Source organism: Porites lutea, chromosome 3 (genome assembly GCF_958299795.1).
Source record: "Porites lutea chromosome 3, jaPorLute2.1, whole genome shotgun sequence".
In the NCBI taxonomy this organism is placed as follows: domain Eukaryota; kingdom Metazoa; phylum Cnidaria; class Anthozoa; order Scleractinia; family Poritidae; genus Porites; species Porites lutea.
The window spans coordinates 24,633,084-24,656,525 of NC_133203.1; the positions used below are offsets into that span (position 1 = coordinate 24,633,084).

The 23,442-nt window shown below is 39.2% G+C and overlaps 1 protein-coding gene across 1 annotated transcript; it reads right to left on the reverse strand.

The window, feature by feature from the left end:
• Positions 1-1,971: 1,971 nt before the first annotated feature.
• On the reverse strand, positions 1,972-22,448 carry LOC140930759 (sodium- and chloride-dependent taurine transporter-like). The gene is made up of 13 exons (XM_073380471.1): positions 22,307-22,448; positions 19,886-20,017; positions 17,386-17,671; positions 16,778-16,910; positions 14,550-14,684; positions 13,897-14,000; positions 12,113-12,237; positions 9,861-9,973; positions 8,202-8,339; positions 6,349-6,451; positions 4,336-4,436; positions 3,308-3,475; positions 1,972-2,808 (listed from the first exon to the last, which is right to left on the reverse strand). The coding sequence occupies exons 1-13, from the start codon at positions 22,434-22,436 to the stop codon at positions 2,719-2,721; spliced, it is 1,758 nt and encodes a 585-aa protein (XP_073236572.1). The 5' UTR covers positions 22,437-22,448; the 3' UTR covers positions 1,972-2,718.
• Positions 22,449-23,442: the final 994 nt, after the last annotated feature.

Consider the following 23,442-nt stretch of genomic DNA (forward strand, 5'->3'; position numbering starts at 1 on the left):
ATCCCATCGTCTTACAATAAATGATGTGGAACCATCCTCGTGGTCAGGTTTTTTCTAGTATATAAATTTTGAGAAGACTTTGAGGATAAGGTTGAACTGAGGAACAAGATTCTTCTCCCATTCTTTTCCTTGGAACCACAGGCAGACCACCTTTTGTTCGTGTACCCTTAGTTGTCGGTTGTTTGAAGTTTGAAGTTTGTAGTTTGAAGTTTATTAATTCGTAAATACATAGCAGTTCGAAAACTGAATTGCGTATTTACGTTACAAAAATTAAATTATAGATCAAAAACATTAACTAATCTGTCTTAATTGAAAGGAATAAAAAAGCTAACAAGAGATGAGATGCTAAAAAGGTTAAATACGAAATTCAAAAACTCTAACCAATAAGTTACTTTAAGACATGAAAAGATAATAAAACTATTCTAAAAAAAAAGCTCGGTTTTAAAACGTGGCATGTTAAAAGGTCGCGCCAGCCTTAATGAATAGGTAGATTCGTGAGGCGCAGGTAATGGCTTGTAAAGGCGGTGATTGTTGTCATCTGCACTTGTGTGAAAAAGTGACTCATATTTCGTCATGGTGGGTTGCTAATTCGTTAAAGTTCAGAATAACAAGGGCCTCATGATAGCTAACACCGGGGCAGATGATGGACATTGCTGTCTTCTGTATACGAGCATCGGTCTTTTGTACTCAATAGAAGAAATATAGATGAACATTACGGTGGCTACAAACTGCTCCTTGATACAGATTTGGATATAATCGAAAGGAGGAAACCGTTTGCCTCTAGCCGCAGGTCAAATAATTATCTCGGGAAGAAATCGTTTAAAACAGGCCTGGAATGCGAATCAACTTGTCAACAGATAATTGGTTTATGTTTGGGTCCAAAATTACAACATACAATGAAAATTAACCCTTATTCGTGACTGAGAGGAGTAAAAAAGAAAATGAAATTCGTTTTTCATTTGATCGGAGTGTATATTGTCTCTATTGATTTAAGTTGTATCTGACAAGTAACAGGTTCGCAAAATTTTACGATTCAGATCACGTTTATTTGTGCAGACAAAGCTGCACCACTAAAACAGTGCCGAATTAAGGTCAAATCTTACTCCTCTGCTTTGACTGTGTTTCCTTTTTCGGGGAGTAAAGTGATAAGGTTTTTCAGTTGTTCATGCGTTGATATCCTGTCCGGATGTGAATGGATGATCCAGTTATGTTATTCTCCCGCGAAGCCGGTGATATGGGCTGTCGGTCATGGTCTTTAAACAGCGGGTTAGTGCTTCAATATTTTTTACACGAAAAACAGCAAATCAGGAAGCACTGAGAGTACAACAATCCAAATCAAATCAATCTGCAGCACGCAAAATCCTGTAACGATGACGTTATGTTTTACACATTATGATTATGACGATTATGACGTTCAATTCGCGGTAGATTCCTGCTTTTCGTTTTGAGGAAAGCAAGTATAAATTGTTTTGAGTATAGTAAAGCCTTCTGACATGTTCTAAGACGAAAAGAGGTTTAAAAAAAATGTTATAAAATCAATATAGCCCCAAATCGGCAGAGTGTTTCAATCTCGAACCTTTGGACTCTCTGTGATCTACGAAACACGGGTTCTGCACGAGGTCTTCAGAGCTATTTATAGTCGTCTAGTGTTAATTAGATTATAGTTATTATTTTAGTTTCTGTGTTAAAGTCGTTGCTTCTCATCGTTTTTTTCTGTCGATAAAAAAAAAAATTCTAGATAGCCATTAAGACTGTAGCGGGGCAGCCTGGCCTTCCCTTCCCTTTTTCTTTCTTTTCTTCTTCCACTCTCATTTGATGAATATGTCAGAATACTTTAAGCTTCCTGACTTTAACCCTGATTTATTAGATATAGCCATGGTAAAAAGCTATGTAAGTTCAATGAAACAAGAATAATCACAGAGGGCCTCTTCCGAGAAGAGGTCCAGGCACATCTACTTTATTGAAGTAGTTTATTCCATGCAATGTCGTTACGATATGTGTAGTTCCATGTTGTCACTAAAGTTCTTCATATATTTTAAGTAGCATGGTGCAAACATAGAGATCAGAGAAGGCGTCAAGTGGTCGCTGACAAGGGGTTTAAAGCAATGGAAAATCATCGACTGTCAGGCCCAAAAAGCGGTAGTGGTTCTTTACAGGAGATGCTCGTCTACGAGAAGCTCCTACTGTAAGGCATTGACTAGGATAATTTTGGTGTTTTGGATTGGCGGTCGCTTATGGGAGGTGGTCGCTTACAAGAGGTGATCGCACATGAAGGTTCGACTGTATTATTATTTTAAAAATGTATAAACCAGCTCAAGCGAATGGAAACTGTGAAAAGACTATCAAGTTCCTAACGTTTTTATGCGAGATTAACTGGAGGTCCATAGTTCAAAACAAAAGCGTACAGGGCCTGGGAGATAGTTGAAAGCTCTACCGCCTCTTAACCTCAAAAACGGTCAAATTTGCTTCCCAATATCAAATCTTAAGAGTTCATTCACAAGGGCACTGGAGACATACCTACTGCAGCGCCGATCGGCGTTGTAATAAATGGCCTGCGCATGCGTGTTATTAATCAATTTCCTTTTTTGGTCTACAACCTGTTTAGTTAACTTATCAGTTGCTTTTTTGGTTCCAGAAGCCTTTTATTCTATCCTTTTATCACTTGCTTCCTGAGTGAATAAGCCGGGGACTCCATTTAAAGTAAAATATTCTTAGCCATTAGGCCTTGCTTTCTTGGCTAATAAGGTGTGAAGTCTCATTGTCTTCTTCGCGATGGAACAAAACGGGTATCGTCAGTTCTCGCAGGCGCTGCAATTCAAGCAAAATACAACAAAAAAATTTTCTTTAAAACAAGTATTTATAAGTTGTGATGCTATGAGTGAATTTATAACTTTCAGATAAAAAGGGAATTACAATACCTTCTAACAACGACGATTTGGTCAGTGTCATCGTGAGAATCAAAATTCAAAAAATCAAAAAATCCTCGACCAGACTGGTAAATAACCAACGGGTTCTCCTACAACTAATTAGAAATCTCAACCTTGCTACGATTATTTGATTTATTTGTATTTGTCATTTGCTCATTCTCCTCTAACCTTTGCACGATAGATTCTACCGAGGGAAAAAGAGAGGGACCTAACAATTATCTGATCCAAATAAAACTTTAAACGTCAAGAAACTCTTACAAACATCTAAGGAGCAAGCACGCTTTACCTTTATTACTGCTTCTGTCATTTTTAAACCCTGATAAATTATGGGGTCTTAGCCAGTTAAGCTTTCATTGCTATATTAAAAGACAAATATTTACCTCTTGGATTGATCCAGTAGTGTTCATCAGTTTGTATATCATCACCGTTGGAATTAAGGATAGTGACGACAGGGTCATCAGCCAGCCAATCGCCTGTCCCCAGGCAGGATAAACGTATTCTCGATACTTGAGTGGCTGATAAGTAGAAATGTAGAAAACAAATACAGCCTAGCAAAGAATAGCAAAATTATACTTAGATTTCTCGACTTGAGATGCCAGAGAAATTCACTCCAAAACACCAACCACGAAGTGTAAACACTAATCAATCCGGAGATTAAGTAATGCTTTAAGCTTCTAAAATAGTGGATAGTGTTTTTCGCGCGCTGTGATTGGCTACTCAAACTCGGGATATTCACTGGTTCACCTTCAGGTTTCGAGCATCGAGGACGCAGTCGCAGTTTAGAAGCGACGGCTTTTTTGGGACGGAGGGAACCTTTTTCATGTTGACGTTGTTATTCGGTTAAATAGTTTTGATCGACGTGAATTGTAAAAAAAAAATTGTAAATTGTAATTTGTTTACCCACGGATCACTGAGGTGATTGTTCACAACTTATTACTAAAATGTACGCTAATTATTTTATTTTATTTACGAGATAAAATTGACAAAACACCAAAGTTACTGTCAGTACAAGTGAAACAGTCACGTGGCAGAAATCTTAGGAATCAAGTGTTTATCATCAGTAAAGCCACAGGCTTTCCGAATTTTTGGTTGTTGTCGTTTTGGTTGCTTCTTTGTTTGAACCACTGCTCGAAAAGAATAGGGGACGTAGATCCCGGTGGCGTGGCCAACCGTTACACATCATTCACATCATGGGGTGGGTGGGTACAGTAAGCTCATAAATGGATTGATGGCGGCTGCCAGTGGAGCCTTTGTATGCTGACGTCCGAGCTTACTGTTCGTATCTTAATGTATATTGTAAAGAGGGCATGTCTCTTGTCCCCTCATCCATGACTCCCTCCTTCTTTCCTTTCCTTAGTTTGGTCTGGGGGTTAAATACAAAGCTTAGAGAAAGCCATCATGTACTTACCAAACAAAATATTGGTGAAAGGTATTTCCAGCACCAGCCACACCATGGGTTGATCGGAAATCCCAACATAGCCTCTATGTTGCTATAGAAACGGTCACGACCTGTCGAAAGTAAGCAAAACACTAATACCTAAGTATAACGAGATCAGAATTTTTTATCACGAGGTTGTCGCATCTTCGAGAGGACAAATACATTTGCTTCAGTGTATGTTTGTTGTTGTTGTTGTTGATAACTGGGAGACGCAAATTCTGAAAAGAATCCTCAGACGGTTTTCAAAAATTGTCTCATCACTGATACGCAGGTTAAGACATCAAATCATTTTACACAACTGCTGACGATCTTCGGCTGATTTTTTGAAAAAGAACTGATTAAGGTTTGCTCTGGAGATTTGGTGAGACACATTAGACATTCAAAAGTTAGAAGAGGGTCTCAATGGGGTGGTGGCTTTTACGGTTATCGGCTAAAATTTTGGCTCTTTTACGGCTATCGGTTAATTTTTTTCAATTACGGTTAACGAAAAAGTTAAAAATTAACTTCTTTTGTTTCAAAAAGTTAAATATTAATTAACCTGTATTTTTTGTATCTTTAAATCAAAATAAAGGTCTTCGGATCATCTCGGGATGAAATAAGCTATTCTTTTGAAAAATTTTAACATTTGATAGATCACACTTTTTATAAAGTATTGCACTTCTGATATTATTTTACACATAGAAATGTCAATAGTCAATTTAAAAATAATTGTTGTGAAAAAGCAAAAGCAGACACGCGAACGCCCAACTCAAGGCCGGGGCGCGACATTCATTATAACAGAAATGGCCCTTTTCACACTAGAGAAGGATTATTCGTGTGAGACGAGTTATCCGTTTGATGATTCGCGTCAGATAGGTGATACGTCTTAATTTGGCAATAGGATAGTTTTAATTTAGAATGAACAATCCGCCTGACTTTTGAAGACAGGATTATCCGTTCCAGATAGCCTGTGTACAGCCACCCCTCCCCTCAGAAAAAAATCGGAGAAGGGATGTCTGTGGGGAGGGCGCGACTGTACACAGTCTAGTCTCAAACGGATGATCCATTTCTAGGACTAGTGTGAAAACGGCCAATAACAAAATTTCCGTGTCCAGTGTTTTTAATGATAGCGAAGGACTGTAGGGAACGACTGTCTGCCGTTGCCTTGTCAGTAGGTCGCATTATTCCGCGCGGCTGATGCCTTTCTGGTCACGTGGTCCGAGCGAGTTCGCCACTGAAATGCCTTTACCGAGATTGCGTGGGAAGACGCCGAACAGGGACTAGGCATGGCAATGTCTACCGTAGCGTCCGAGAAAGACAGGGAAATGTTGTTTATCGGCAACGTGTTTTACAAACAGTGACATCTCTGCGTGTTGTTTCACTAGTGTTTCGAGGGCACGGCTTCCTGATAAATGCAAATATTAATCCCCAGCAAGAAGCCACACTTTCGCTGTGGAAAAAATTAGTTCCCCAAGAAAGCGCCGGAAATGGAGCCTAGGTCTTGGTTAACACCTAAAAGGCGCTTCGCCTAACGTGCGTACGGAGTCACACTAGCCGGGAAATAAAAATGAGTTTAGTACCTTCCTTAAAAGTAGCAAATCTAGGGAACACTTTTACGGTTAACTCTTTTTTACGCTATTTACGGCTAACGGTTAAAATTTTTTAATTTTTACGGCTATCGGCTAAATTTTTGGCCGTTTTACGCCTATCGGTTAACCCCATTGAGACCCTCTTAGAAAGCACAAGGTTGCTCAACAAACTTCATACTGATCCCACAGTGGATATTTTGCAATAACAATAATGACTTGCACATGAAAAATAACAGGGATACTTGTATACTCATAAGATTCGAGGATTCTGATTAGCAGATTCCTATTTGTTCAGCTTGCCTCCCCCAACGACATAACTTCTCCTGCAGCAAGTAATTTACAACGGCTTTTGCGGGGGCGGGGGCGGGGGTACTAATTACAAAATGTTATGCATCTTTGCGAGTATGTTCCTTACCATAAAGCCATCCAATTGCCAAACATTCACCAAGGACCACCAACAACAGGACTGTTCCAGCACCAGAATAAGCGTCAAACAACTGAAATACGTACATACCACCCTAAACAAAGTTTTCAGTTTTGTTTATGTTGTGTCATCGATATTCATAGTTTATATGTACAGTCAAACATTAAGCTGGTCACTTACCAAAGTCCCGGAAATCCCCTTAATTACTGTAAAACTGACCTGTATTAAACGGGGAACCTGTATTAAGCGGTCACCCTTTGGGAATGGCTCACGGACTGCTCAATACAGGTTGACCGTTTTTTTAATACAGGTCTGACAAACTTGAGATTTATTCAATAAAATGAAGGTAAAGAGCGAAATATCTATCCCACGACAAATTGACCTTCATCTGTTTCTAGTACCCCTTCGTGGGCCAAAAGAAAAAAGTTAAAGACCGCTTGACGCCATACACAGTGCGACCTGTTGCACTAGTATGGTACGTATTCCCAAAGTGAACGTTTAATGGAGGTAAAGATAACAAAAAATAAGTCGTTGGGACCTCGGAAAAGGTGAGCACGACCGCTTAATACAGGTCAGTTTTACAGTAATTAAGGGAAATGATTTCCAGGACTTTGGTAAGTGACCGTTTAATAGAGGTCCGCTTTATTCAGGTTTGAACCGATTTGACTGTTAAAAGGTCACTTTGGGAAGACGTACCAAACTAGTGCAACAAGTCGCACTGTGTATGGCGTCAAGTGGTCTTTAACTTTTTTTCATTGGCCCAAGAACAGCTAGAAACAGGTGGAGTTCCATTTGTCGTGGCGTAGACATCTCGCTCTTTAACTACCTTCATTTTCTTGAATAACTCTAAATTAAGTTTGTCAAACCTGTGTTAAGAGGTCAGTAAGCTAACCATTCCCAAACGTTGGCCGCTTAAGACAGGTTTGACCGCAGCACCTATTTGGGCGTGAACCCCGTGCTTTAATAGGCCTGGAAAGGCTGTTTGCACCCAATTAACATGCGGTTATCATTTTCTAAAAGAGTTAAAAAAATGTGTCCAAGTAATATTCAAAGAGCACAGCACAAACTACAGTCCAATATTACAATTTTTTTATACAACTTCCCCATTGTATGTTTACACCAAGTCAGTAACATTTCTCGAAAACAAGCATCAGCAGAAGGCTATGATTCATTGTATGTTTTGTAACAGAATATTACATGATCCTTTTATGGAAGTAAGTTGCAAGATAGAGTGATTTTAATTGACCCGTGAAATGGGTAGTATAATACTACGCGTTTTTATGCACTAATTCAATTGTCTTCTTTTGTTTACGTGTAGCTACTTTGCCTTCTTTGTTATTCTCTGTTTAACGGGTTAAGTAAAATCACTCTAATAAAACCAAGTGTCTAACATTATATTTGTAACATTTACATGAAACTGAAGGCAGTTTTCTTTGCAGTATCTTTAGGAGCTGATTATTTAGACCAACGAAAATTGAGTTTCATCTTAAATTTTATTTGAGCCGGAAAGAAGTCTTTGCGGTTTGATAATTTTTTGCTATTTTCAATCATTGATTTGTGATAACGTATTCTTTTAACTAGAGATGATCATTGATTACGGATCCGCGTTTGTCAATAACAGAAAAGAAATCGAGTCGAAAGGAGTCCAGTTTCCAGGCCAAGATGCCCCTGATAAAATCAGTGGGGGCGGCTAATCGGCAGTCGTCCACTATACCTCGAAAATTTATGGCTTTGAACCACAGGAACACCAAGATTGGGATGCGTTCTGACGAACGCGACAAGAAAGCGTAAAAGAAGGCAAATTTCCTTAGAAGGAACCAGAGAGAAACAAGTTGAGGTGTTACCTCAGTAACCATGGAGAGTCCAATCACGAACCAGATTATGCATACAAAAGCTGTGAAGAGTTCCTTGCGGTAACCGCGTCTGAAGTAATGAGGAAACAAGTCAACAATGGCCGTCACCACACCTTCTATTCCTACAAACTGAACAAAGTAGACTTTTATGAGTATTTTTACCGCTCATCGATGTAAAGTCACCATCAAAAATAAAAAACGGCCTTGTTTAGTCCACTGATAATCGACATAATCATACGGCAACATGGTGGACATGGTTTAACCTTGCGGTATTTTCAGACGCTCCAATTTCCTTCATTCTTACTTCCCCGAAGAGCGGGCCCTTGCGAGTTCAACCCATCTAACGATCAGAATACCGTTTATTCAACAGCTGTGGTAAAAACAAAACAAAACTTTTTTCATTAACGAAAAATCTCTTTTGTCAGTTTTAGTCAAAACAGGCACCAGAACGTACATTGGAGAACCCAGATAAACTGAAAACGGCAAGGCACTTGAAATATGTGATTATAACGAGGGTACATTTTGGCTTTGGGATATTCGGAGGCTTAAGCAACAACGACAGCGACGTCTACGAAAACGTCACTTAAAAAGTGAATTCGCGTTGCCTCAAACTTTATCGCGCTTATTCCATCTCGTTTAATTCGTCAAAAGACTGTATCAAGTTTTAGGAAAAGAAAAAGAAAGTTGTCTTGTACTCGGCGTCCTCTACAAAACGCGAATTGAGGTGCTTTCCCGTTGTAGTCGTGCAGTGACGGCAAAGAAATGTGCAAAAAATCGTGATGCACGTGCAAAGTTGCCGTTTTGCTTATCTAAACCTATTGCTTTTTTCCCGTCCTCGTTGCCCTCGCTGTCGTTGTTGCTCAAGCTCCCTATTACATCTCTCTGTAGCAGAAGAGGTTGAGAACTAATCTTGACACTGGGCTCTGCGTTCAGATAAAGGGATTCATTGTATCGGGATTGATTTCCACAGACGTCCTTATCACATTTCAACTTAGGTCAAGTACCTTTTGAGTTCCGTTCGAAGGCCAAAAAAATTGCGATTTCCTCAGAGATGGTTTGCGCGATCAGGTCCGTAATATTAGCCCATGAGCCAAGCGCTGAAGAATGGCAGATCGTCACCACCTGATCAAGGTGGCAAATACTACCAATGATTTTCTGACAACCCCCCTTGTGCAGATGGCAAAAATGTATGGTAGCAGTGTCACTATGGTAACTTAGGGGGGTCAAGTGACCTTGAAGTTGTATGGGACGAAAGACCTGTTACAGTGGAAGTAATTTTTCACCGGCCAGATTTAATTTTTTCAAGCAGTCACAAACAGCTAAAACGGCTTTTTGCTAGCTTGGATCTGCGTCTTACTGCACTTTAAAACTACATTAGGATCACTCAGCAATTACGTGATTCAAAGATTCAATATTTTGTGTACGTTTCACAGAAAGTATCCCTCGTTGTATAATGTAGTACATCACGTGAGTACCCATACAACCCCTGGGGGTATCAATTTAATAAACACATCATTTTGCCCTGAACCAAAAATAACTAGATAATTATTAGAACTGACAATAATGGTTAGGAAAAGGCATAAATTTCCTATTTTAAACACAAAGATATACATGTGTAACGTGCTTAACAAATAGTTCACATTCGTTTACCTCGCTATCCAGACCAAGCAAAAGCAACATAAAGAAAAACAACACGGACCACAGTGGAGCTAATGGCATCTGGGCAACTGCTTCAGGATAAACTATAAAAGCAAGGCCAGGGCCTGCAGAGAGAAAGAAAGTTAACACATTTGGGCTATGTTTATATACACTATACGAAATAGCTTTTGCAGCCACAGGAATACCACACCGGATAGGGCTTCTGTTTACACATAAGAGCGATGATTTCGGCGCGATTTCTGCTACGAAGAGAAGCTGGGCCGCGCCCATCTCTAAAGTGGAGAGTCACATATCGGATAGGTGTTCATACTATACAGGGTCGGCACGAACAGCTATCCAGAACATTGTGAACTCAGCCTTGGTCTCAAGGCGGCTATATGTGGAGCCGATTTTTAAACGAGTTAAAACTTAGTTAGCCAAGGCATCGGCGAATTGTCAAATTGTCTTCATATTGCAACTCCTGGATGCTTAAAATCAACCCCAAGAAAACCAAAATAATGGTTTTCCAAAAAGGCGCAAAAAAATGTGATTATGTTTTTCACGTAGGAAATGAAATGATAGACATTGTAAAAGACTATACTTACTTAGGGACTCGCATCTCGTCTCCCGGAAATTTTACACTCTCACTTGAACATCTTCGGCAAAAAGCCCTTCATGCTCTATTTAGTCTAAGACGCCACACTGATTTTAGTAAACTGAAACCTTCCCTTGCAAATAAAATTTTTGACACAATGGTCTCACCGATTTTAACTTACAACAGTGAAGTTTGGGGTGCCTTTGTGAAATCAGATTTTAAGTCATGGGATAACTCCGGAATCGAAAAAACTCATTTGCACTTCTGTAAACGATATTTAGAAGTCCATAACAAGTCATCCAATGTTGCATGCAGATCTGAACTTGGCAGATTCCCTCTGATCATTGATATAAATAACAAGATACTTAATTACTTAAACTATCTCCAAGAAAAAGATGAAAATTCTATAGTTAAACAATCTTTAAAAATATCTGTTGACCTTTATCATAGTGGTCAAAATAGTTTTTACTCCAGTCTTAAGAAGATGACTGACTACTATGATTTCCCAGGCTTTAATTGTAATTTTCTGAATAAATGTAAAATTAAGCAATATGTAGATCTTATGCAAAAGAAATATATCACTTACTGGAATCATACCCTTCAACATTCACAAAAACTTAACTTTTATTATAAAATCAAAACGAATTATAGCCCTTCTGTCTACCTAGATTTAACAAGAAAGAACCCTTCTAGGAAAACATTAGTGAAACTGAGAATAAGCAGTCACAAACTTAGGATTGAGACAGGTAGATACGACAATCTACCACGTGACGAAAGGTTATGTAATCTCTGCAATTGTAACAGAATTGAAGATGAAACTCACTTTTTATTAGATTGTCCAAGTTTTTCTTCCATAAGAGATATGTTCTTCTCTAAACTAGATCCTAAAATACCGTTTCTGCGACTACAATCACATGAGTCCTTATTATCACATCTGATGAATTCTCCTGACTATTTTATTAACATCCAATTAATTTCATTTATATCAACTTACTTTGAATTGATAATGGTAATTGAACTAAGTGGAGTGCAATTTGGTCTGAAATCATACGCGTGATTTCAAAATCGAACGAGCGCGCAGTGCGAGTTTGATTTGAAATCACAAGTATGATTTCAGACCAAAATTGCACGACACGAAGTTCAATTACCACTTTATTACATCCATTTTGAAATCGCAGAATTTAGTCACTACTAATATTTTATTGATCGAGTAGCCGGTTTGTTAAAAAGCCGAAACAAAAAGGCTTTTACATCTCATTTTGTATTCGAAACAGAAATGATGCAATATATAGAACAAAAATGGTGCGATTTAAAACAGAAATGATGCGATTTAGAACATGAATGACGCGATTTGGAACAGATGCGATTTAGCGCAAAAAATGGTGCGATTTAGGAATAAATCACACTGCTGAGAGCCAATCAGATTGCACGGATAGCCAGTGATTTCAAAGTGGATGTAATAAAGAGACAAACTTATCTCCGGAATAATTAATCCTACTGATGGTTAGAAATAAACAATGATTGATAAGTTTCAAATTATTTTAAATATTTAATTTACAAGGAATAAATAAGTAATTTCAAGTAGCTTTTGCAATACTGTAATACTTTGTTATGGTCATGCAAATAAAGCTTATTGTTGTTGTTGTTGGCATATTTTCCTAATTCTCACCTGATTGAGCAACATCTTGTACATCTACGCCTTGTCTCTTGGCCATAAACCCCAACACAGAGAAGATCAGAAAGCCTCCGTAGAGACTTGTTCCACTGTTGAAAACAGTGAATAGTATGGAATCCCTAAATAAAATTCAGGAAAACAGAGTCCTTAGCGAGTCAAAAGTTTAGTGAGCGGTGAGCTAATGCATAATCATTTGCCTCTAAGCCTTATAACGCTACAAGTTTTAATGAAGTTCCACGCGCAAGAGCAAGCGCGCGCGAGCGTAGCCACATGCCTAAGAAAATGTGGTAATCTACCCATCCGAGAAATTTTGGTAATCAAGTGACTGACGCCCGCCCGTCCGTCCGCGCCATAGGCACACCAATGTAAAATAACTTAATCAACAGGTGCGGCAACCCATTTGCAACTCGAGGTTATTTTGGCGGGAAATTGCATAGCCACCCGCGTCTTGTGAAGCAGAGACATCTAAAGAATCAACAGGGACCTTAAGTGAGGACAACGACAACGACAGTGAAAACGACCATAAAAAAATGAATTTGCGTTCTTTCAAACTTAATCGCGTCTATTTGGACCCGCTCAATATGTCAAAAACAGACGACTTTTCCCGGAGTTGAATTCTTAAGGATTTCATTCAGGTTCAAAAGGAGGAAGGAAAATTCGTCGTTGTATGTCCACGTCCTCAATAAAACGTCAAATTAGGAGGTTTCACGTCGTAGTCGTGCAGTGGACGTCAAATAAATGTAAATGTATTTAAAACGTCAAATTAGGAGGTTTCACGTCGTAGTCGTGCAGTGGACGTCAAATAAATGTACTAAGAAGCGTGATGCACGTGCAGAGCTGTTGTTTTGATCATTAAACCTATTGTTTTTTTTTTTAGTCGTCGATGTGATCGTCGTCGTAGTTGCTTAAGCTCCCTGATAAAGACGAAAACGGAAAGCAGAAATTGTTTCTTTGCCTATATGAGCAGCTCTTGGTTAGAAGTCTTGACGACGTTTGAAACGGGCCTTAGAACAGCGTGTGGATATTTTCCTGGGTCGGGTGAAACAATAACGTCTTTTGAGGTATTGTCTTAGCTCTGCCCCGCCGCAAATCAAGGGCAAAGAGAAGAAGGTGAGAATGGTGCTAATACCCTACTAAAACCGTGCTTCTGAGATAAATATGTGATTAATCAGCAAATTGTTCTAGATCTCGTTTTTCCTCGCTATACTCTTTTGATGCACAATCGAAGGCTGTCGTATTTGTCAAATGTTGATTTTTATGAAGTTGAAAACTAAAAGGATTTGACCTAGGTTGAAAAAAAAAAGAATTAGAAGATCATTGCCTTGTGTTTACGTCTTCTACAAAACGTGAAATCGAACTCTGACATGCCTGCTATAGGCATATCGAGAAAACCAATGCCTCAAAATACTTCACTCGCAACCAGCCCAAAATTTCACAGCCTAAACTATCAAGGAAAAATATTTAAGAATCTGCAGAAAAAAAAAGAGACATAAAAGTCGAAAATAATCTGCGGTATAGTTTATTATAAGTTTTCCACTTTTATTCAATTTATGAACATATTTGGAGTGATACGTACTTTAACTTTTTTTTTTGCATTTGACATTGATGACCTGAAGTCGTCTGAAATACTTTTTACTTTTTTACCGTTAATTTTATTATTATTATTATTATTATTATTATTATTATTATTATTAAAAGTGACATCCAAATACTTACGATCGCGAGGAACTGAAAACGAAGCAGAATAGGTTGTTAATGGTGACGAAGTACTCGTGTACCTGTAGAAGTTGTTCTTGAACTTGTTGTAGCTTCCTAATGCAGTCATGGTTCCCGTTCCAATGGAATACGAGAAAAAAACTTGAGTACCAGCGTCGATCCAAACCTGACAAGGTATGAAACTTTATTTTACTGCTACAATCAACGTTACAAGAGGAATATATTCTTCAATCTCAAAACAAGTCGCGCTTTGGGGAAAAATATTGAGAGAAAACCTTAACCAAAAGTCAATACAAAAGGTTAAGATTAACAGATAGAACGAAAAAAGAGAAGGGAAACAAGCAGCATTCTCTTGGTCATTCCTCTAAGCACAAATTCAAGGGACAGATCAGAGCGAAATGTCTGCCACACTTCACAGAGGTTTTTGTATTTCAGCACCGTCTTGTGAAAGATAGCGACTTCATGTACTGTTATGTGCCATCGAGACCACAAGAGGTGTCCTCGAAAATTTTCATGTTATAACGTGTCTTTTTCCTCAAGGTCTTGTGGATGACGAATTAAAAATTACCGTGCTTAATTCCGTAATTCATTGAATTCTTTGACAATGCGGCAGGCACAAAGTCAAACTGTCAGACACTCAATTCTTTCTTACTAGTTTCGTTGGTTGAAAATGCCCATTCAATCGCTTGGAAATAAAGAAAATGAAAGTAGCTACCTGGCCATCCTTAAGCCTTGAAAGGTCAGGCGTGAGATAAAACTTTATTCCCTCACCAGCTCCTGGCAGGGTAACGCTTTGGATCAAGATGATGGTCATTAAAATATATGGAGCTGTTGCAGTGAAGTACACAACCTGGAAAACAGAGCGCGTTCAGAAAACAATTTTCTTGTCTAATTAAGGAGAACATGCAGGCAAATCTTTTTTCTGGAACTTACTCGTGATGCTGGCTAGCATGGTATAACTTACCCTTATTAATGTAAGCTTTATAGTTATCTGGTACCGTTTTGCTTTGTGTTGTTCTATAATATTATTTGTATTAATTAATCAATTTTTTTTTCTTTTCATTACTATTATCATTTTTTTCTCTCCTATAGTTAAGTTATTTTCCTCTTTATCTTTCGTGTGTCACAACCCTAAAGAATGTTATTTAATTATTGTAACTACTCAGCTCGTTTATTTTTTTTACCATTCTGGGTAGTTTGTTGCCTGATCTGTTTTAATATATTTTGTTTTTTGTAAACGTTTTTAAAGTTGGCAAATAAAATGGATTGTTGTTGTTGTTGACAACGAAAAGGAGAGAAGATAAAAAGTTCAGCTTATAACAGAGCTTTAAGATTGCACTGCAGTAAGTCACCTAGACAGTTACATAGGTGCAGCCAGTAAGATGCGACCATACCCCTAGGGAGAAGTGAATAGTGGTTTATATCTAGCACTATGCAACGACCCGAGGGGAGAGACTTGTGTTAATAGAAAGTTTAAGAGTCACGTTTACGGCAAACGGCAAACGTCAGATTCAAGTTGAGAATTTCTCAGAATAGAAAATAAGCAGATAAAAGCTGTTCCAGAACAATTATTATGGATAAAACTGGTATGAAACTACTTATTTTTGTGTAGAAGTAATAAAGAGTGAACGACAATTAAGGGAAAACTTGGTCACGTGGTACAAATTCACGTTTGCCGTTTGGCGTAAACGTGAATCTTAGGTTGTTTACCATTTCCATGGGCAAACCGGTCAGTCCACGGTTTGGGCAAATGGTACGCAAAATTCAGGACTGGTAAATTTCGCCCCAGAATCGTGTTTACCACTTGTACGAATCAGTTCCATCTACCGGAAAACGACCGCGAAGGCCTGAAGCTGGTCTCAAAGATGGCTTTGAAGAAATGGAAACCGAATTTCTGTTTGGAATATTCCGTCCGGAAAAACAGGACTACCTTTTCAGATGTTCCGTTGCTCCCGGAAATTTTCCGTTAGAACGATCGAAAAAGTGTTTTGTCTACAAATATTTCGGACATTTGTCAAGTGAATTTTTGGATAGTGCTGCAAATTCAGTAAGAAAATGATTTTTACCAGTAAACACTGACAAGCCAAATTTAGTCGCTTTCATGATATCTTTTTTGTACATTTATCACTTAAATTGCGTCTTCCAGAACTTTCGCGAAATAAGACGCTATTTTGACTTCTGTCCCAGAGCAGAGAATATAATCTCGTACCTGATTTCTTGTCGACGAGGCCGAAGGCGAGATCTGGTCGAGACATAAAATTCACTTTTCAATTGTTTACTTTAACTGCCTAGCTTTTGAGGGAGTGACGTGGTGGTGCCATCAGCATGCGCTATGGCGTGTGTAATTTGCATGAGTCTTACGTCTGTTCAAAAAATATTTCCGCCGAATAAGTAGTTTTCCGTCCCCTTGTAGATTGTTAAAACTCCTCTTTATCTTATCTTAAAGACATCTTCGAACTCGGTATATAAAGACTTTTGAAAAGTATATGGTATATTGAGCCTTTAACGTGTGGGCGCTAAGATAATTAGCAATTATTGAATGAGGCTGAGTAGGATGTGAATAATTGGGCAGATCGAGGAGGATGTTATCCACCGAGGCTGAAGGCCGAGGTGGATAACATCATCCGCCGAGAGGGCTGAACATTGAACATCCTCCAGACGGATGAACCTGAAAGGTCCATCCTTTTAGGGTAGCATGCGTGACAGGCGGGTAGCGTACCATGCGTGGCAGGCGTTAAAAGGGGAAGAAATGGGGAAATTCGGGCAAGCGAGGCAGAGGATAAAGGAACTCCTGCAGTGACGCTATTGCTTTCTCCGTTTTTTGTACAGATTCCCTTTTTCCGCCCCTTTGCGCACCCGAATTCCCATATCTCCTTCCCTTTTAAACGCCTGCCACCCACAATATCTTCAGAAAGGCAAGTTTACAGCCTTGTGACTTCTCACCTTTCCACTTGATTTGACTCCTTTACACACACATAGATAGCAGATAATCCAGGCCAACAACAGGCACAAGGCTAGATCCCAGTTCACTGGTCCCGGTTCGCCCAAACCATTAGAGATGCGTAACACCCTGTTCCTAAGAGAAAGAAAAAATATTATAGCAGTTTTAGACGCAACTTTTGCTGTCTCGAAAAGAAAGAAAGGAATCAGGAAATCGACTTGTCGGGGATAAACCTGAATCATATCTGTTCGGGTCAGGTAAAACACATGACTGAGTTCATGCTAACTGCCGTTGTCCAAGTTATAACAGGATTGCTGGTGCGCGAACGTCCGTCAGAAGTTAGCCGGCGGAGCAGGCGTTGGTTCTTCACATTTTTCACTAGAGTGAAGGCAAGCGAGAAGTGGATTTAAAATGAAAAGACACGCTCGAAGAAGGGAGGCGCCTTCCCTTGTAGCGCGTGCCTCACGCTCTAATCTTGTTCTGCTGGCTAGTCAGAAGTGCTCAAAACAACATCAGGAAGGTGACAGGGACTTATAAAAGATCTGTCGAGAATCAAACGCTTGAGTCCCAACAATGCGACGTCTTAACTACAAACTGTAATTCTGCTTACTCCCAATATTCCTGGCTTGCTGGTATAGTTTTTGAGCCATTTGCTACTGTTCTTTTGGCAAGAATGGTCGTGAGGTTCCTAATGGTGTCATTTACTTGCGAATCTTGTTGACTTTCTCCTTTACTATTGTAATCCACACAGTTTGGCGTGTTCCACTCATTACCACATCGAGACCATGGAAGAGTCCACTGGAATGAAGCAAACATGTAAAACAAAGCCCAGCCAAGAATCACCGTGTAGTAAATGTTGATATACTGCATTACAAGCACACCGGCATAGCCAATTCCTGGTATAAAAATAAAACCTTAGTAACATAACTTGAAAGGGGCTTTCTAAATCAATATGACACGATTCCAAATTTACCGAAATTTAGCCCTCTTGGCGCTATTTTCTATCTTTTCAAAAATCAAACGATAAAAAGCAAATAGTGATAAACCAAAAGCATATTCAAAAAGCTGAATAGCTTCCAAATCTTAAGAACTGATTGTACTACATACAAATCTGTATGATATATAGATTTAGCAAAGGCCAAAAGCGAGGCTCTCGAGGGAACTTGAAGAAATCTCTTTCTTTAATAATGCATCTTTTGCCGTAAGCAGAAAGCATACTGAATTCCACCTTTAAAATATGGACCTGACTCCGCGATCAAGTGAAAACCAAAAACTGGTCAGAGAATAAATTTTTAAAAAGTCACCTCAATGTGTTACATACCAGAGCCCGCGATATAGTCACGTCACACTGGTCAGCAGATACCTTTCTTGACAGCTGTCAATTGACCATGACATGGATGTTTATTACCAAGTATTACCAAATACCTGATAGTATATGTCTTGGACTCTATACGGGGGTGGACGCACGGACGTAAGTACGCAATGATTTAGGTCAGCACCAAATTTCTTGGATGTATAGATAACCAAACTTTCTTACCCATAGAGCTCCGTTTAAAGTCGCAATGCGATTTTTTTAGATACAAATATTATTAATTCTTTTAGAAAGAATGATAATGTTCTCTTTGCACGGGACGATCTCAGGTCATCTCTTTGTCATGCTTTTTAGTGATGGTCATCTTTTTCACCCGATAAATCCAGCCTGTGGGTTGGTATCTCATTGACGCAATTCAAAACATATATCAGAGGTTATGGTGGTAAAGCGCAAAAGCGTGCGTCGAGGGAAAACCAATCCAAACCTCAGGCTCATTGGTAGCGGATGAATGGAGAGAACGGTCTAATATAATTTTCTGGGCATCCCTGTTTATCATAAGTATTAAATTGTTCATGTTTACAGTGTTGTCCATCCATGTCCTCCCAAACCATGACCATGTAGGGCACATAGTAAACTACTGTGCTCATCAGAATGATATAAAAAATATATGCGCCGAACTTTGACGCGAGTCATTAATGTTTTAAGCACCCTCACCGGTGAATTATTTTTTTCGAGGTCTGGTCAATTTGCTCCTTCCGCAGCAAAGCTCAAGGACAACCTTGCACCCCAAGTACTTGAAATTACCTGATCACGGTAATAGGTCTTTTTTCGATACCGTAAAATTCAAACTTGGCTTCAAGACTTGGAGGAATAAGACAAAGGAAATGCATTATTCATTGCTGAGCGTCGAGACGGTTTCTTTTGTTTTACTCCCCTTAGTCTTGTAGCCAAGTATGAATTATAATATATCTTAAATGGTCTATTAAGGGTCGGTTAATAAACCACGTTCGATATATTAAAATAGACCTTATTCACGATGCCCGCCATCTTTGCACGCGCGTAAGGGCTGATGAGTTAAAAGCAATGTCACGTGGTTTTTCAGGGGGCAAACGAGAGATAAAACCTGCCAATACAAGAAATCGCGGTTGTGTTATAAATATATTTTTATCTTAAAGACAATTATGGCAAATTATGGGTAGAAGTGATCGTTGTTATTTTTTCAATGCAGTGGCGACCGTAGATGCCCTCACAGCAAGCAATAATGACATGAAACTTTTCGGTACTTGAACGGTACATTTTGCAAATTTAAAATTGCCTTATCGTTTTGAAAGGATAACCAAACTTGACCTCGATTACTCGTATCGGCAAATTTTAACACTTGTTTGCTCCCTGAAATACCACGTGACATTGCTTTTATATCATCAATCCTAAAGCGCGTGCAAAGATGAAGGGTATCGTGATTGAGGACTATTCTAACATGACTCCGGCGCTTTCTGGTCATATTTCTATATTTGGCTGGTTTTCTTTGTGCTCAAATCTGTTCTGGGAATTGCGAGACAATGGAGTCGTGAAAAATTTGCAATTTTGACCCTAAAGCCTCAGAGGCATGTTAGAATTTTAATATGTCAAAAGTGGGCTATTCATATTCAAATTAAATATTTTAGATAGGTTATTCCTGAGAAGTATGCCCGGCTAGGGTTTTTTTTTTATTATGTGCAAAATATCCGCGAACACAAGACGTTTCTCAGTTGTCCAGCAAACGTCTCTACTCAAGAGGTTACGGTTGAATTGTTCTTACCTTGGAAAAGTGGACAAATTTTCCAAGCCGTGATTCCACCTTGACTCGTGTATTGCCCCAGACCAATCTCCATTACTAAAACGGGTACACCAGCCACAATCAAACAAAGCAAGTAGGGAATGAGGAAACAACCTGCAAATATGAAGTTACCCACAGGTTAGTAGAGTAACTAATTTCCTTTCGCATAAAAGCCACCCCATACTTCATGATGCATAAGGCATGGCTAAAACAATTTTGCGTATAAGGCCTTGAGAGTATCCCTGGAGCATATAGAGTGCCTTATTGCGGAGCTCTCGCGCGAAGCGCGCAAGCGGAGCACCATGGGTAAGAAAATTTGGTAAACTATCCATCCGAGAAAATGTGGTTATGGGGTAGCGTGCGAACGAACGTCCGTACACCCACTACATGTAAGCCGATGCCAAATGTCAGATTATTTTTGCGAAAAGCGTATGGCCACCCGCGTCTCGTGAAGCAGACATAACTAAGGGACGGACCATTAGAAAACTTATCGGGTGGGGGGGGAGCGAAGAAAAAAAAATTCGTGCAAGGAAAAATTAAATGAAAAAAATTCTTGCACGCCAATTAATCCTAAAAAATATTCATGCTATGGCCCAAAAAAAAATTCATACCAGGAATTTGATAACGAAAAAAAATTCCTGCGGCTCGAAAATTCCCCTCATCCCTCCACTCCCCCCAATAACTTCTCTAATGGACCGTCCCTAAGGAGTCAATAAAGACAAGAACGGAAAGCGGAAAATGTTTCTGTATCAGTGGGGTTTTTTTTGTTTTTTTGTTGTTTTTTTTTTTAGTATATATTAAGCTTAAATTAATTGTCTTGTCAACAAATTTGGAATATAGAGAAAGGGAAACACAGAGAAAAAGAGAAAATAGGTCGACAGGCCAGCAAAGCTTAACGAGAAAAGGAGCTAGAGCGAGAGAGAAAAAACAAAAGGAGACGTTTTCTGTTGGAGGAACAACATGAAATTTTGAAGTGGCGGGATGCTAGCGGCCACTGGGGTGAAAATGAGCGACAGTGAAAAAAGAGTGAACAAGAACACGTCCGACATTCGCTCCATAAAACGTGTAACTGGGATGTTTCTGGAAGTTTCACGTAGTAGTTGTGCAAAACAACGTCAAAGAAATGTACAAAAAAGTGTGCTGCACGTGCAAAGTTGCTTTTTTGCTAATTAGACCTATTGTTGTTGTTGTTTTTTTGTTTTTTTACCGTTCTCGTTGCCTTCGCCGCTTAGCATTAACTATTTTATATATTGTGTGAACAAACTATAAAAATTATAGAGAGCTTCTCTTTTAGCCCTGGCTAAATCTATATATTATACGGGAGAACCAGGTTATCCAGTGGCTTTAATCGTCATGTGGCGGCTCTCACAAGAATGAGATTAGATGTCACAAACATTGAATCGCTGAAATGTAGCATGGAAGGTCTCAGTTTCGATACCCAGAAACGGACCAGCAGTATAGGACACGCGTAAAGAGTAATCTTTTTTTCCACAGCTAACTCATTAATTTGCCCAGGATTACATTAGCGACAATCACATCATGAATAGGCATCATAAATTAACCCACGCTCCATAAGAGCCTTTTCACTCACGTGGGAAACAGCTATGCAAATTTATTAAGACAGAGGAAAGATTTTACAGGAGAGAAAAGTTCCACTCCCATGGCCGCCGTGCTATAGTTCTGAGACACCAACCTGGCGGACGTGGCGTTGAGACTAGTATAAATGCTTGACAGGTTTTGAGTTATTTTAAGATAGTTTATGTCATTATTTATGTTCAGTTGTATGAATCATGACCTTATTTAGGACATGATGATGTCATATATTCTTTTTGCGTCTGTAGATCATTTATATTCTGCACAAGTAACACACGCAATTCTTGACCCTTTGAATACTAGTAAGGCACAGTTCTACATCTGGAACACCGAGTTTGCCTCTTCTGTTTACGATAATCATCATCGTCATCATCAAGATGATTTTCAGAACGAATCGGCCGCGATATTTCTGCTCCGGTGGGGTTTCCACTGTAGACGGAGGGATCTCTTCAGGCCTAGATCTTAGGTATTAAAATAGATGGCTACCGGGTTCCAAACAACGAAGGTGTAAGCTTCTAACAAAGAGGGGGGGGGGGGTGGGGCAGGGGTATGCATTACTATATATCTATTCTTGAAAATTCTAACAGATTTTCATTAATGGTGGAAACCAATACAGAAATCAGCATTTAAGCTTCTTGTTGGAACTCCAGTGCAGCCTTTATATCGAATGGCCTCAAACCACAATTAAAATATTTTTTCAATATTTATTTTTTCTACATGGCTACCGAGAGAATACTTTTCCTCCTCATTTTATTTTTTGTAAGTTAACCGAATTCGAAATTCATCCTATGGCCATAATTCTGCACTTACCTCCACCATTTTTAAAACAAAGGTAAGGAAACCTCCATATGTTACCGAGACCGATGGAAAAACCCATCAAAGCGAGAAGGAAATCCAACTTTGAAGACCAAGTCTCTCGCTCCTTGATTTCAACGCCCATCTTGTATCCCAGGTTACTAATGTGAATTAGAAATGAAAAAACGTCATTTTTACAAAAATCAATAATTACGAAAGGCAAACGATTGAACTATTATCCTGCAACCAGGCCACTAGGTAAAAAAAAAGAGGCGGATAGCAAACAACTAGGTGCAAAAAATAGGCGAGCAAAGCGAGACTAGCGTGGTACTGGGGAGGTGCACGCCTCTTTCTTCACACCCCCTTCCCCCTCCCCCGTTTCTCCAATTAACTAAGATATCAATTTACCCGATGTCAGATATGACTTTAAGCCGTACGTTGAGTCCTGTAATTAATTTCTGTCCCCTATACCATATTATATGCAATGTAAAGTAACATCGCATTCAGTTCCTGCTTTTAAACGACATATTGTCGTTTCTGTCGTGAACAGACTAGGTGAAACTAATGTGTAGAAAATTTATACCCTAAACCAGACTACGATCATCCCCTGCACTTTTCATATTGAAGGCTGGTAAGGTATAGTCTGCTTCACAGCCGTTTTTAGTGCCGTTACGTAACGCTGGGGAGGAGCATTGCGTGACGAGTGGAGAGGAGCGTTGCGTGACGACAATAAAAACAGTTGTGTGGCAGACTAGGTAATGCAGCGAGAAGAACAGACAACTGTTGGACAACCCGCATTACGTTCTGAACGCCACTAGGACACACCACGAATCGAGGAAGACCAAGGACGAGATGGAGGGACGACTTAGACAGTTTCTTTAAAATCTCATTAATAATTCATAAAGAAAAAACAAAAGAAATTAATGTTTAATGAGTGTCTTTGTATGTGATAAAGACACGGCTAAACTTTAGGTTCAATTTTTTAGACCACAGTAACCCCAAATCTAAATATTAGTGCAAGAATGGGTTGATCTATATCAGAGATTTTGAAGCCGTTCAAAAAAATCGCAGTCGTATATTATAAGGTTTTTAAACTTGATAATACACGATTGCGAGTTTTTTAAACAGTACCTAAACTTGACTGGCACCGT

What these genes read in the sequence shown, in the direction of transcription:
- LOC140930759 (XM_073380471.1), bottom strand. Translation starts at nt 22,436, where the DNA reads ATGGGCGTTGAAATCAAGGAGCGAGAGACTTGGTCTTCAAAGTTGGAT. An exon ending in GCAAGCCAGGAATATTGGGA is followed by an intron (nt 16,911 to 17,385) that starts GTAAGCAGAATT and finishes TCTTTCTCTTAG; the next exon opens with GAACAGGGTGTTACGCATCT. An exon ending in GAGTCAAATCAAGTGGAAAG is followed by an intron (nt 14,685 to 16,777) that starts GTGAGAAGTCAC and finishes TCTGTTTTCCAG; the next exon opens with GTTGTGTACTTCACTGCAAC.